Consider the following 16,234-nt stretch of genomic DNA (forward strand, 5'->3'; position numbering starts at 1 on the left):
GAGCGTTCTGAATATTGTTCTACTGTTTACTTTTGAATAGTATAGAATACTATAGTTAACAAATTTTATTTAGTCTTTTATATTAAAAGACACATACGATGCAAAGGAAATAACAAATTTATAATAACGACTATCGTGGATTTATTATTAATGGATAATATTATTTCGATTGTACGGAATGTGTTAATGCTTATGATCGGTAGTGTAAGTTACGATGCTGACATAAATTTGGAACGTTTCAATGAGTTGCCAATAATGTGAGATATGGTGGTGTATACAAAATTTTGGAAAACGGAAGCGATCAGGCGGAATTCACGATGGTCCCGGAACGGAATCATCTTTGCCGGGAGCAGATAATAGAGATTTAGTATCCTTTGATGCTGGTTCGCGAATCCATCAACGTCCACAGGGCTATGTTTCATTCGCTTGAGCGGTGCTTGGTCCAGAACCTGACGTTGTACGTCTCACATCGCGGAACGTCACCCACACGGAATCGGTAAAATTTCACGACCACCCCCGCATCGTGCCCGTTGAAACAGTGTCAACGTATTAATCACGATCATTAAAAAAAAGTTTCATTCAGCATCCAGAATTCCTGTTCCGGTTGCACTCGGTCGAACGCGCACTGGCGCAGCTGCGTCGGTTTGTTACGGTGTAGTGCAACGAGTGTGGAGAGTATACGAGAGAAAATACGAGGGTGAAGGAACGAACGGGGTAGAGAACGAGGGAAGAAGGAGAACTAAATAGCGAGAGAGAGAGAGAGAGAGAGAGAAAGAGAGTGAGAGAGAGAAGTCCATGGTATGTATGCACGTGGACTGCTATAGTGCTACACTGCGGTGGGATCGATTCGGCTGGAGGTGGAACCTCCCACCCCCATTTACAAGTCCCAATATACACCCCCGCAGCTCACCCTCCATCTCTTTCGCACCCTCGCAAAATATCCATAGGTTCGTTCGTCTATTCGCTACCACCACCCGCCCTCTCTTTTTCCACTCTTGTCCTTTAACATCGTCGTGGTCGTGTTGCTTCTTGTCAGATTTTTTCCTCCCCTTCTTCCTTCTCTTTCTCTGCCTTGTTTCTTCTTTTTTCTCGGAAAACGAAGGAAGAAATACATATACACACATTTGCTGATGGTAACAGCTATAGGTACGCATGAATGTTTGTTTGCGATGTAACGATTATTCGACGTTATTAATCGTGCATGCTTTTAAGAGTATATTTTTCTGATTTTTAATTAAAAATATTAGACGAAAAACGATGATCTTAACGAGCATCGTGGTTCGTCATTCGTTGTTCACTGAATATATTCTTTAGTGCGATCGTGTTACTGCTCCTCAGATAAAACCGATCGACACGTTCTACCGATAAAAATTATGGCACTAAAGTTTAGATGCTGAAAAGACTATCGACGAAGATGCGAAGCAATCCGCGAGACAATGTATCCGGAGCACGCAACAATGGCCGATACGTTACAGTTTATATGGGCACGCGCCTGCACGAATGGCGCATGTTGTCGTGTGCGACGAATCAGAGTTCCACTTATCAACAAGATGCGAAATGAATGACCGAGCGTGCAACTCGCAGTTATTGTGAAGTTCTCGATGCCGTTGGCGAATAGCTCGCTCGAGTAATTGACGGAATTGAGTCTGGACGAAGTGTCGATATGTAATCATGATTGATTAGCGTGTCACGATTGGTAAAATTAATTTTTGTCCATTGATATTGGCCGTAACACCTTTAATATTCAAATGTGCATCTGACTAAGAATAGAAAAGAAGAAAATTCCTATAATTAGAAGATTAGAGAGAGTGAATCAGGGGACGAAAATAGCCTATTAAAAATAATTTCAACCCCCGTGTAACGACCTATAAAACTCCAGTTAGTTAGTATCACAGAGTAACGTCTCGTACTGATTCGAGATTTTTAGTATTAATAGTCCGACGAAGTGTTTACAACGACCAACGCCGCACGACTCTTCTCTCCGTTGTATAGAATGGGAGGGCAGGGTGGGTGGTACATTCCACAGCTTCCAGGGAGGCCACTGAGCGCAGGAGGTTGCATTATATTCCGCTCCCTCTCTCTTATTATGCCAAAGCAACCTACACTACCGCGCGTTTACGTTGTGTAAGAGGCACGCACACATCGACACATAGCGTGTGTCTCCGTAGCACGACGTGTTCTTCAATCGTGTAGGATGCTAACCCTCTTCACGCACACATCGATTTCGCGATGGTACAATGAGTATATATTTCCGTGAACACCCGTTTATGCTGATACACGTAGAAAGCAGCGGTATACGTTACTTCGCTATGTTTCTGAAATATGCGAACGAATATGTATATACGCCTCGATTTGTGATTCTCTTTTGCAAAAAGGGGCCATGAGCAAAACGAATTAGCAACTGGTATACTCGAGCGGGTGGTTTGGTTGCTACGTTCCCCGCGAGTGTTGCGCGTCAGTAGTGCAACACGACACATAGATCGGCGAAGGGAGACGAGAAAAAGAAATACATTTTCGACCCTTGAAAAATTCGCTCGATGTGTGTTACGTTCCGCATCAAGGTTCACTTACTTGATTAATGAATACCCACGATATTATTTACTCTGTCGAGCTATCATAATGGTGGTACGTAGACCATTGGCGTCGGTCGTGTGAAACTGTTTTCGTATCCTCCGTTCGCCGCGAGTGGTACGGCCTTGTCTTTCGTTGCCGCGTTGCGCCGTACTACTATACGTTGTATAGTTGCGTGCAGTGTAGTCGGGCCCGCACTATATCTTCCTATAGTGATGCGCCATAGTGGCGCGCGCAGAGAGAATATGAGAAAACGGTACCGGCGAAGCTGGGTAGAAATGGAGATAGAGCAGGAGATGCGATTGAAGAGAGAGAACGAAATGTGGATAGAGATAGATACTACCAGCCTTCGCTATAGAAAGAGACAGATGGTAAAGACTGGCGTGGGTGTAAGCGAGTGAGGGTTAGATGGGGGTAACTGAAAGATCGAGCGAGACACGGATATAAAAGCGTGGAATTTGTGTGAGTATCTTGCGAGAGAGAAGGATAGGTGGTGTTGATAGATCAGGGGAATAGGGGGGAAGAAAGAGGGAGAAATACTACTGATGAGAATGGGGTAGTGAGGAAGAGAGGAAGAAAGGAAAGAGAGATAGAGGTATGGATATGAGAGTGTGTACGAAGTACTGGTAGAAAGAGGTAGTGTTCGTGTAGGTCGTGTTCAAAGTTGTGCAGACGTGTAGGTGAAAGAGAGACGGGGTGTAGCGGGGAGAGAATGGAGGGTAGGGGAAAGAGAAAATGAGAGAGTGGGGAGAGAGAGAGAGAGAGAGCTTCGGACCTTTCCCAGAAAGCAGAAAGCACGACGGAGCAATATCGCAGCGTCTGCCGGTGTTGTAAAACTGCTTTGGTCTCGCGTTTCGCTCGCCCCCACACCGTTTTAATATGCCTCGTCTCGGTCCCTCGTTCTGCCCCCACCTTGGTTCTTTGCCGCTGTAGAGTTTAGAAAAGCCGGCGGTACCCGGGGCCAAGCCGCGTTTTCGGTTCTTTTTCATGAAAATTCGTAACAAGGCCCGATCAAACTGTCTCTTTTGAATGTCTTCACTTGCTGAAAATCTGCATCGTCTCCAACGCGGGGACAAGGGCCACTGACGTTAGGCAATTTTCTACATGTTGGCTTCCAGCGAAGAGAGTTAATCGAACTCCTGACAGACGGCTTCAAAGAAACTGATGTTTTGTTTAAAACAGCTAAAGAGTCGCGATTCTAAGTACTTAAGAAAAAAAATTCAAATATAAGGAAGAAGCGTTGCGTATCTCGTATGGTAGTTCATAGTTTTTCTACTTGGTGACTAAACGGCAGATTGGAGAACGTTCCTTCTTTGTCACATTGCACTTACGTACCTATGCTCAGCGTAAAACTGAGATTTCGCACATTGGGCGTCCCACTTCTGAAACTACATTCTGTGCTGTGTACCAGATAAGAGAATACGAGATCGGATATAGTGTATTTATTCCTCGATGCTAGTTTACACGAAGTACAACTAAATAGAAAATAGCTTAGCAAGTTGTACGGGAGAAACTCAAATTGTGAATCAGCGGACTGTCCCCAGAAATTCAAAATCTAATCCGATCTCCAGTGTAAATTTTGGTAGATATATGTATATATGATACCGTAGGAAAGGGGACGGGTATTGATAATCAACTTGGACGAACTCTGCCGTCTGCACTTTAGTCAGATGTTGCTTATAGAAAGCGTCAGAAAACCTTACGGAAACAAATGGACTTAGCGTATACATAGAGTTGGATAGGTAAAGCGTAGTTTGATAAACTGGTTGGTCATTCAACAAAACTGTCTTCCCAGATCTCATTAACAATGCAGCTTACGCACCTCCGTGGTACCAAGCGAATTATTTAGTCATTAGAGGAAACTTCAACGATGAAACGGGAATAAAAATAACGAAGATTAGATGTTCGATCAGGAAAGCGCTATGATTGCAGCGTCAATCTTTATAACTCGTATATGTACGTTTATGGTTTGCCACGCACCTGTTCGTCGCGCGTACGCTTACGAGTCGCGACGTATGCACACTCTAGTGTGCATGAGGATGGGTAAACATCGTTCAGGAGACGTGCAGAATTTCGCGATGTGGCTCAAGAACGCGACCTTGATATTCAATCCAAACGACAACAGAGCACACGGGTGGAAAAGAAATCGAACACGGGCTAACTTCAGCGCTGCTCAATTATGTGCTTACGTAACAAATCGTTCGGTCGTTTGTCGCGATACGTTGAAACGTTTAGCGTCGCGCAACGTGACGTAAAATTTCAATGAAGTTTAATTGAAAGCATACCGGATCGTGTTTCGTCTTTTTGGAATAGCGCTGTTCGCGATCGCGTGTAATTAAAGGATTATCCGAGTGACCTTTTCAGTAAATCAGGGCTGTCCTCATATAGTTAGCTTACTCTTCAACGCTTGATTCATTTCCATTTTATCTCATTCAATATCAACGACGTCGCAGTCTGTGCGTTCTATAATTTAGGGAGGAGATAAATATAAACGTGTTTCATCTTAAATATTACAACGAGTACCTTGTTTTGGATATTTTGTATATTTGCGCACTGAAATTTTTCATAAATGCATAAACATTCGCAATCTAGTTATAGCAAAAGCATTAAGAAAATGTTTTGACGTAACATTTATTACGGCATCTGGAAAGTGACGAGTATTGAAGTACTGTGGTAACCGGTCGACTCTCCGGGTTCCTTTTCTGTAGGTTAATGCAGAGGTGAAAAATTCGTGTGGAAGCCATCGAGAGGAAGAACATATAACGCGAGTGTTAGGCCGCGTAGGGTCGCGAGATCTCTTTCGGTCGTTTTTTGATATTTTGTCACGGCATGAATGTACCATTACTTTCTTGCTGAAAAAAGGAAAAATGAAGAAGAAGGAATAAGAAAAAAAGGAGAGATCGGGGGAGGAAAAAACAGAGAGAAAGACTGAAAGGAGACGAGCACAGGGTTGTCGCTGTACGCCTTCTACTTTCGCAGCGTAGCGACAATTACGGCAGTCGTGCAGCCCCGCGCAAGCGCCACGCTCTCTCGTTCGTTGAACCTCATCCGTGAGAGAAACTCGTCTCTCTGTGTGCGTGTGACAAAGAGAAAGAAAAATATAAATGTGAGAAACGAAGAAAGGCAAGTGAAGCGGAGAAAGAAGGAGTGAGGGCGAGGGAGAGAGCACGAAGAGAGGAAAAAGGAGAAAGACATCGCGAAAGAGAGAGCTGGAGTACTCGTAGACAATACCGCGCCAATTCTGCGACCAGCGCCACCTATGCAGGACTTTCCACTTTTAAAATGCATTACGTTGGAGCAAGAACCGGAGGATCGTGTTACGCGTATGAATTTTCAAACATCCGGATGGTTGCGCGAATATTTAGGTGACGATAAACTGGGGTCCTGTTTAACCTTTGTAAAATTTGGTTTGAATAGTAGATTTTTAGTATACGAACCGGTTCGTTGCGCTATTAGAATCGACGCCAGGTCGATGATAAGTAAGCACTTAACCTCGTGCATGACTTTGTTTTCTGGATCGTCGAGTGCACTTTGGCGAATCTGATGGAAAAAGTAGTATGCAAGGGTAATGATAAGAATGATATAGTCACTTGGTGTACACTCACTTATGTAACGATGGAAACCTGTTTGGTATACCGTGAATATATCTTCTATATCAGTGGTTTTCATGATTGTCGTTTTTGTAAATCGATCTCGACTATTTCACGATTTAAAAACGATCAGTTGTTGTGGTTCTAAACGTGTCGAGACATTATATTACGAGCTATATTGTAGTCCTTCGGACAAACACGGGCATTACCTTGGATGTTTCACGGAGGCTGGTCAATCGTTCGGATCGATAATACGCGGCGATTCTTCGCAGTTACACGCGGCCAGATCTTCCTATTTCCTGTTTATAAGCAAGGACTTTTGTATCGAAGGTTTAGAAGAGATATACAGTGGGCTAGAGTTCTCTGTAGCTAGGCTCGGAAATGTCGCCGCATACAATGTTACACATGCAAGGGAACTGTAGCCAAGCTTTTCACCGATGATACTCGATAATCGACGACTGTCCGCCAGCAAGTGTAACGAGGTTAATTTAAATAACTGCATCGTCTAACAGTTGAATCGGAACGTGTCTACGACGCACATTCTCGTGAATTATTTTTCTAATTTTTACTCATGCGTTTCATAATGAATATAACATATATACTTCGTTCTTCGTTGAAATACTCGATCGACTACTTCGATCGTATTCGAAAGCCTACTCGGTAGCTGAACTATTCCACTTTTTATCGTGAACTATGGTTGATGTCCGCTTCTTTACCCGTTTAAATTAAAAAAAGAAAAAAGAAGAAGGCTAAAGGCAGTATGTATTTAATCTAGAAAAGTTAATAATACCGATCGTTAATTTTACACGCGTGTGTACGCGTAGGCGTAACCTATAGCTGTGTGTCTCGGCTAGTGGCGTGTAAGAGTGTGCAGAAAATAGAATTACTCTAGAAAGGCCACGGAATTTCACCGATGTAATCAATGAGCGGTCTCGTTCGAAAAACTCTATCACTCTCCCCACTTGAATCCATTGTTCCGTCGACACGTAGGTTTTCCTTTAACTACCGTTAGGGATAAATATTGGCGTGCATGTTTCGAACATTTACAACCACCACGGGAGAATTTTTGGAAAAAGACCGAAAATAGAGGCGAAGATTGATCGCTTGGAGAGTTGAATTGCGTTCGATCGGCCCGTTGAGAACCACGGCGTTTCGTAGCACCATACACTGTATTACACATTCACAAACACGCATACTCCTACGTATAAAGTACGCGTGTACCCTTCACCAGTGCGGAGGAGAGAACCGAGGCGTCCCGAAGGTGACCGAGTAGCGGCGCCGAACGGAATCGTCATCGACGCAGCGTCGAGCCAGCTCCGCTCACTCTGCTCCGAGCTGTCGAACGCGACGCACGCGCCTCCGCTTCGCTTCTTCCTTCTCTACGAGTATACTCTCCGCACTTAGAGGCATATTTCCCTCGCTTTCTCGCCACCGAGTACTATCATCATCATCAAATGAGAGAAGAGACCGGCTCTCTCTCTCTCTCTCTATCGAATTCGTTCCTGGGAATATTCAGTTAGTCTGTTCGTGAACGTCCACCTAGTTTTCGCAACACCAGAGAACATATTATTCCTGTTTGTTTTGCTCTCGCGCGTTTGCTTTGAATCTCTCATCGAGAAAGCCGCTTCTCCGCTCAGCTCTTCTTTCGTCTCGCACAGCCGCTTTTGCTCTTCGGATCCGTGCTGTTGCACTACACCGAGTTACGATGTCTTCCTGCTAAAACGTTCCATGTTTAATCTCGTTCGTACCAGCCTCGATCATCGTCATATATCTTTTGGTGCTCGTAATCGAAGAACACGTATCCAGTTCCACGATCTCCTACTCGTATTTTTTGCAACCATCGCTCCTGGAAAAATCTTTGTCTCGAATTATCGAACACCATTCAACGCAACGATATCAAATCTTCAGCATCCGTCTGCGTGATTTGCCGTGGCACGTTCTTCCAGTAAATGTTTCTCGAATTTGAAAATTTTCCAAGAATTATTGTAATATCACCGATAAGATTGGCCGTTTCTCTGAAAAAGGCCATTTGCGTGCAGGCCCCGTGGGCAGTCGGACATTGTTGAATGCTCTGCTCCTGCTCAAGGCCCATACGGTTGTCCTCCATGGAGGGCGCCGATCGCTCGGATCTCAGGGACGGCAGACGAGTTCGCGGACAGAATGGAGACAGTTGGAGTTGCGAAACGACTTAAAGGCTTTGCCGTGATAACGGATTGTCGAGGTCGAGCCTCGTGTTTGGAGGTTCGGTTTTCGCGAAAGGACAGAGTGGTGCGGAAGGTTCGTGGAGGGGGCAGAAGATCGTGCGGCTCGAAGGTAAAAATAGAATACAAGAAACGAAAGTAAATCAAACCGAACAGGATTAAGAAAAAAATACAGATACAAATAGACAAAAAAAAAAAAAGACGAAAGAGGGAGAGATAACGGAAGAAAAGAACCCTTCTACACCTAGTTTAGTCGTGGAGTTTTCTGGTATATAAGGGGTACAAGGTGCGCATGGTAACCGAAGGCAGACAGAAACCTCCCCCTCCTTCCCCATTCCACCCCTCTTTTCCTGCCAGCTTTGAATCAATAATCTCCGGCCAGGATTATATGCAGAGTCCCTTTTATATTTGGTGCCGTGATAAGAAAGATATCGACAGATTAAAGAGCACGCGGATTTGGGGATAACCGCGTAGCATTCGCAAACGTGTCTGGATACGCGATGCGACAAAATCACGGAGAACCTTTATGATTGATTTATTTCCTCTTTTTCGTTGGCGTCACGTCGTGTCTTTCTCCGTTTGCCGGTGCGCGGTATCGGCGCGCGGATTATTGATCCCTCCATCCTCCTCTTCGTCCTTTTGCTTATGATATTTTGAGAAAAAGAGCCAACGCGGAAAATATGATTACCTTGAAATGACTAGGAACGAGAATAGTTCGCTTCACGGAATGATATAGCAATGAATTGATCCCGGTGGTGTGACGTCCATCGTTAGAGGATCTTCTCTACTTCTGTGAAAATTCGTTTTTCGATCCAGTCGAATCTACTTTCTCGTATTCATCAGCAACGAATATCAAGTTCAGAGAATAAGATACGTTTCCTAACTTGTGGTCTTTCTTCGAACATTTGCAAATATTGTTTACTATTAATGATCGCACGTGGTATAAGTTTAATGAATTTCTGTGTTTCTTGTTTACCGCAGGTTGAACGCTCCAAATGGAATTGCCTTCGGCTCCAGATCGTCGTTTAGAAGCTCAAGAAGGTTCTACCTCGGCTGATTTAGCGGAAACGGTTAGTGGTGGTGCATTGACTATAGAATCAGCGAAAACGATTGGTGCGTCGACGACAGTGTCGTCGTCAACTACATCGGAAAACGGATCAACGAAGCGCGACAATGATGCCGATTCTTCGATGGCTACCGAAGAAATACGCGATGCTACTCGTCGATCCGTCGACAACCAAGTGTTCATCAATCTAGAATTATGTGAGGCTCCGGTCGAGACCTCGAACAACTTTTCACACGGCGAAGGTCAATTAGACATCTCCGGTATGGGTCTGAAACTTGGAAAAGATAAGACGCAACCTGAAGATGCGGGTATCGATGTAGAAGTGAAATCGAACGAATCCGTGGATGAACAAGATTGTTCGATGTCGACGCCGACGCCGACGCCGACGCTGACGCCGACGCTGACGTTGACGCCGACGCTAACTCCGACGCTGACGCCGACGCTGACGCCGACGCCGACGCCGACGCCGACGCCAACGTCGATGTCGTTGTCGGTTCAGTGTACCGAGAAAGAGACAGACGATTCTAAAGTGGATGATAGTTACGGTGCAGGATTCACCACCTCATCGCCGTTGTGTAGAAAAAGACCGGCCAGCGATTTTTTGCCGATCAATGCGGAGATCAAGCGGATCGGCGTTGAAATTTCGGAGAATGAATCGAATCAAGTAAGAAGCGACGTGAGGAGGATCTCACCGGTGTTGGTGAGCCTCCGAGAGCGTACCCTGGGTGAGATATCCCTGTCGTCGAACTCGTGCCTGTTCGACGACGATGTCAACAGTCGATGCATCTCAAGGAACAATAGGATTATCGATGATTTATTAACGAGTGGTTGTAGGTTATCAACGAATGTAAGCGTGGACGGTTCTTTTCAAACGAATCACGGTTCCGAGGAGATAAGCTGTACCGAGTCGGAGCATAGGGTCTGCAGAGTAACGACGTCGCCGGAAGGTGAATGTACCAACGGCAGCGTCGAGGAGGCGCTGGTAGAGCCCTGTAAAAAGCTCGAATACTCGGACTCGTTTATTGATGAGGATTCTTGTTGTTCGCTGTCGCGCGACAGCCCCGAGAGAAATCTCAGCAAGTGCCAGGAACCGAAACAGTGCGAGGAGCCCATCGAGGAGTGCTCGTGTAGCGACACTATGCCTGCGAATAGTGCTTGCACAGCACCGGTTATAAACAACAAGCAGTTGATTGAAATGATGAAAAGTTCTTTACCCCAATTAGTGGTTAAGATAGATCAGATTAATGTGTCGCAGTACTTCTCACCGGAACAGAAAGATGCGAAATGTATGACCGTCGCCTCGAAGAAGAAGCAGAAGAAGAACACCACGTGCAAGGCTGATGATAGCAACGTAGATGTAAGGATTGATCCCAAAGATACGTCGAAGAATGTATGTTCCGTTGAAAGGCGAAATTGCGAGATCAGTGTCCAAAAGACTGAGTCACAGGACCATAAGGAGAAGAAGGACGATTCTCCTGCAGTATTCGATCTGCTACAGACCAAATTGATAAAATCAACTCCCATTATTTCTATGAAAGAATGCAAGGTGATCTTGCAAAGGATAACATTGCCGAAAACGGTAAAAGCGACGACGGAGGAGAAACCGGAACAAGATGAAACGCCAGCCACATCGGTAATAGAGAAATTAGCAGAGGATGAAGAAGTCGTGTTTTCCTTGCCTTTACCCTCCACGGAGGATTTACAGCCGTTGAACAATTTGGATTCGTCTGAAACGACACCAAGTTCACCGGAGATGTTGGAACCTACCACGGATGTCCCAGAAGCTATTGACACAGAGACGGAAACCGAAACCGGGTCCGATAGCTCCGAAATGTCAACCACGACCAATGTACGTGGATGTGAGGATGATACCGCTTCTGATCAAATATCGTGTCAGGAGAACGAGTCCATGTGCTGCGTTGATATTAATCCGGAGATCATATCGAGGTTGGAGCCAGAGAGGCCGGAAGCTTTTACAGAAGATTCAGCGGAAAGTCTAGCGCTTGCCACTGGTGCGCGGGACGAAGTTAGATCGGATGGAAGCGATTCTGGTTTAGGAAGCGAGATACCCGGTGATCCTGGGCCTGCACCGGTTCCCGAAAGCGATTCCGAAACTTCTTTCTTGGATAGGATACCCGATGATATTCTCTCCGATAAAGAAAAAGGTAATTAAACGCATCGTTCTTTGGTGTAGCTCCTTCTTTTTTCCATTTGAAAATGAATAAAATATATCTTATAAATATGTCGGAGATGGAAGGACAGCGGGATTTCCCGTCCCTAATGTTGGGAAAACCCCCAATACCATAGCCTAGACTTTTACTATAGCCGCCCTTAAGTAATAAAAATAAGAAATAGTCTTAATGTTCCTACTTGATTTTATGACGATGGGTTCGGGCTCGAAATGACATAGCGGGTCACTAGACATAGCCACGGACACGGAAGGGACATGTACCTGACAGAGGTATGAAATGATTATATGGCTCTCCTTAAAAACAAAGATTGACCCGAGAAGTGGGGACAGGAGTATATAAGGGCAGCTTCTTTTGGATTAAGGGAGAGTTAGTTCGTTAGTTAGTCGTTGGACGAACCGCCGATTGAGTTATCGAGAAGTTACCCGAATCGAGTAGTACGTTGATACTTGTCCTCCCGTGGACCGTGGATTCGTTCATAGCCTCTTATAGTGTCCACATTCGTATTGATAAATATTAGCTACATTCGCGACGGTAAAGTAAGTAAAGGTTCATCGAACGCCCCAAAATATCAACCTGACTCCGACAAATACTTATGTAAAAGAATTTTTTTGACAAATTAATTTTAATAATTGTGATATTGGGTTATAAAAGATATGTCAGTGTATTTCTGAATATGCGAGAATATGATAGGAAAATACAAAGTACGATATTCTTTTTCAGTTGTGAATCAATTGGACAGTTTTGTACCGAATGTGGGTGTACCGGGTACACCACAACCACCATTGACGAATTTTCGGAGTCCTCCAAAGAGTAATTTAAAACGAAGATTGATAGATTGCATGGATGGGGCTCCTAGTCCGAAGAGAAGCAATACGGAAGAAACCATGAAAAAGAAACGCAATATTCAATTCGACGCTGTCACCGTGTATTATTTTCCCAGAGCACAGGGTTTCACTTGTGTACCTTCTCAGGTACATATTTTATACAATACAGATTTTATTTCGTCATAAATATTACGAAGAATATATTAGTGTTGTAGTATTAATGACATATAGTATGTATGAATATAACGTGGTAAATCGATTTATTTTTCTTAGGGTGGCAGCACCCTTGGCATGAGTGCGACGCATACTCATGCAGAACGGTTCTCGTTATCGGAGCATGCTGCTGAACAGAGGCGAATTCATCGTGCTAGACTAGCTCAATTGCGCTCCGAGCGTGCTGCAAATTGCGTATCGGAAGCAGCCTCTAGCTCCGAGGATCCCAGCGATGATACGGACGAGGAACAAAGTGATAACGAAGAACTGGATATCGATAGTTATTATTTCCTGCAGCCAGTACCTACGTGGCAGAGACGAGCTTTACTTAGGGCGGCTGGAGTACGTAGAATAGATGCTGTCGAAAAGGACGAGTGCCGTGACATTAGAGCTAGCAGAGAACATTGCGGTTGCGGGTGCAAAGGATATTGCGATCCAGAGAGTTGTCCTTGTAGTCGAGCTAATGTAAAGTGCCAGGTTGGTAGATCTATACTAAATACTATACGATAGAGTCACAGATTTTTCTAAGAAACAACTAAATCATACGACTGTGATATATGTTAATAGGTTGATAGAGCGGGTTTTCCTTGTGGATGTACCCGAGATGGTTGTGCGAATAGTTCAGGCAGGATTGAGTTCAATCCAGTACGAGTGCGAACGCATTTCATTCACACTCTCATGCGGCTGGAGTTAGAAAAAAAGCAACGAGAAGAAGAGAGTACGGATCACGACGCTTCCGACAATCAAAACGGCAGAAGTCCGTTAAGAGAAATCAATTTGGGATCCGTGATGGAGAATAGGACCACAGAATCGTGTCTGAACGGTGGTGGATTTACGACGCTTCATTACGAAAATCACGACGCTAGGGACGGCGGGACGAATTGTCAGCCAGAAGTACCTGGTACTAGAGAGGATAGTCTGGATCTTTACGCAATTAGAGACGATTGCTATCCTAACGAAGACACTGTTGATGGTACGCAGGGACCTCAAAGGAAACTTCATCCTGAGTTTAGTCAAGCTTTTCAAACGTTCTCAGGCCAAACAAGTACCGGAGTAAACTTTCAACAGCCTACTTATCAGGACTATCAACCTTACGCTAACCTTCCTTCTACATCTAGGGTGCAATTTCAGCCGCAATTTCAAACGGTGCCAGGAAATCCAGGGTTCTCACACTATGCGCCTTATGGGCAAGACGCCGGATCAATTCAGGGAAACTGCCAGGTCCATCCCGGACAACACTCATCCAGTTACGAAACTAGCTTTGCCCAGGACGAAACAACCGGATCACAATACACGAATTTAAATTCGGTGCAGCCGATGAATACAGTGGTTCAACAAATAGGTAAACTAGAACCATTTTCAGAACTTTTGTCTGGTAGATATTCGTACTATGGTGAAATGGAGCCTGCGGCGCATGGTACTTATCACGGGAATGGAACCAAGGTCGAGGTAGAAAAGAACCAAGGTAACGAACAACAATCGGAAAGTACGGAAGAGTGTGACGAAAACTTTGGGGAAATTATTAAAAAGTCAATGGTTGAGACTGTATCCGCTTAGGTTAAACTGTAGATACGAAGAATTGTCTATCTGCGAATCCGTCAAATCGTTTTTGACCCATAGTGATTTATAACGAAAAATAGAATTTAACTTTCGTCATTGGAAACCTTGCGAATGAAAAAATAAGAAAAGAAGAAAAGAAGGATAACGAAGAAATATCTCGATAAGAAGGTGCTGGCAATTTGACCAGATAGACTTCCATGCGTTAGATAAATCCGAGTAAATTGTTTATGTGGTTTTCGAATAGAACAAAGGTTCGTTTCGAGAATCACTCGCGTTCAACTATGATGAGTCCCGTGGATGTCGTTAGAAAAATTATACGTGTGCGTCCGCCCGGGATGGAAGCTTGAGACATTGTCCTTGTTCCTTTATTATAAGATTGTCGATTGTATAATTGATCGAATGGATAAGACGATGTTCTCAATAAACGTGAAGAGAATCCGGGGCCGCCAGTTCGGTGAAGGATTTTCGGGGGAAGGTCTTCGTCGAAAATCTCCATGAACAGTCTCCTTGACACGAAGTTGCAGAAGATATTCAACGAGGTTGTGACCAAGAAACAACATATGGGATCAGTTTAGATTGCAGTTTATAATACTTAACTTTAATATTACGATCGCGGGCCTTGTGTCTTTGTAAAAAAGAACAGAAAAAAAGGTTTTTTCGGATCCGTGTGACAGCTGCGATGGCGAACAACTTAGTATTTATAGCGAATTCGAAAGATGTTCGCGTTGCTGATTAGAAAGGAAGATAGGCACATGATTGTACACACAAAACACATATATATGTGACCACGAAATGTGAACGATTGTGATACTTGTGCATATGAAAATGCAGTTTGCCAGGATCGTAGGTTAAGAAAATAAATTATGGGACTTTTTTATGCCAGTTAGTAAGGGATCGAGTTTGAATGGTTTTTCAATCAACAGACGATGATAAATGACGATAGAGAATAGATTTTCCGTCGTATTGTAATAAATTCAGAAGCATCGCGGTTACTTACATGTTTCCAATGTTAGAGGAACCATGATTGGTTGGCATACCAAGTGCACGCTGTCTACAGAACATATAACGTTTAAGGTCTCATATATTTTTTTCATTCTTTCATATGGCACCTTGAAATTGCAGGTCCTTTTTTAATATCACGCACATTGTGCGAGGAATAGCAAAATGTGAAAACTTTTTAACGAAAATGTATAAGTTATCGATTATTGAGGATACTCGAACCCAAATGATCAACGGCTCAATTTTGTTGTCTGTCTATATTCGCAATTTCAAGGTAAGAGTTAACACGAACAAAGTAAAGAAAAGATACCCGCGCGAGGTTTTCTCATTTTTTGAAAAACATTGCGGTAAACAAAGTCTGATGGCAAATATTATCTCGTTCGGATGTTGTTTTGCACACCCATTGTTATTCACCTTGTAGATTTTCAGACATAGACCTCTTTAGCATCCCGGGACGTTGATCGCTATACCCACGATTGATTAAAATATGAAACGTAAGAAAACAATGATAAGACGATAGTATTAAATTTATACATACTTATTGGATGTGTCAGCTCCCAAGCACTTTTGACGATCTTCTATTTCCGTATTTTACACTGTGTTCATCGTCGCTGATTGGTGCCTAAAATCGTTACGTTTGTTGTCAGTGTACAGTGATAACGAAATCTCACTATCGAAAATAGAAGAAACGAAAGGAACATAGATTTAACGCGTTGAAACATTGCGAGGGATGTGACACCTCCGTATGACATAAATATACATATAAACTACACGTATGTAAGTAACTTTTAGAGTATTTGAGTAAAAAAAGGCATACCTAGTTGATAGCGTTTTATTAAATGTTGTGAAAAAGTCTCTTGTCTACCGTGTAATGTGTTGTCTTATTATGTGTGCGTCGTTTCGTTTTTTGTTATTTCGTCTTTTTACATTCACGATACCATTCCCCAAGATCCTTTGTTTATTTTATCGTTATTATGTTGAAAGCAGTTCATGAAAAATCATATTTTTTATGTGATTC

General features: G+C 43.6%; 1 protein-coding gene and 2 long non-coding RNA genes across 7 annotated transcripts in view; 1 reads left to right on the forward strand and 2 right to left on the reverse strand.

Annotated features, from left to right (window-relative positions):
• The window catches only part of LOC126863719 (uncharacterized), a 33,736-nt gene extending 17,665 nt beyond the window's left edge, over positions 1 to 16,071 (forward strand). For 2 of the 5 annotated variants that reach the window (XM_050614151.1, XM_050614150.1), the window contains 4 exons: positions 9,344 to 11,593; positions 12,341 to 12,591; positions 12,718 to 13,134; positions 13,225 to 16,071. In XM_050614151.1, coding sequence (XP_050470108.1) covers positions 9,358 to 11,593; positions 12,341 to 12,591; positions 12,718 to 13,134; positions 13,225 to 14,214 — 3,894 coding nt within the window. In that variant the 5' untranslated portion in view covers positions 9,344 to 9,357 and the 3' untranslated portion in view covers positions 14,215 to 16,071. The other 3 variants (XM_050614154.1, XM_050614149.1, XM_050614152.1) reach the window with 3 other exon arrangements.
• Positions 1,583 to 3,988, reverse strand: LOC126863735 (uncharacterized). Its single transcript, XR_007688963.1, has 2 exons — positions 2,572 to 3,988; positions 1,583 to 2,315 (listed from the first exon to the last, which is right to left on the reverse strand). It is a non-coding gene; the product is annotated as an uncharacterized LOC126863735 (long non-coding RNA).
• On the reverse strand, positions 5,749 to 6,230 carry LOC126863734 (uncharacterized). The gene is made up of 2 exons (XR_007688962.1): positions 6,177 to 6,230; positions 5,749 to 6,111 (listed from the first exon to the last, which is right to left on the reverse strand). It is a non-coding gene; the product is annotated as an uncharacterized LOC126863734 (long non-coding RNA).
• Positions 16,072 to 16,234: the final 163 nt, after the last annotated feature.

The sequence above is a fragment of the Bombus huntii genome, chromosome 3, assembly GCF_024542735.1.
Source record: "Bombus huntii isolate Logan2020A chromosome 3, iyBomHunt1.1, whole genome shotgun sequence".
NCBI lineage: Eukaryota > Metazoa > Arthropoda > Insecta > Hymenoptera > Apidae > Bombus > Bombus huntii.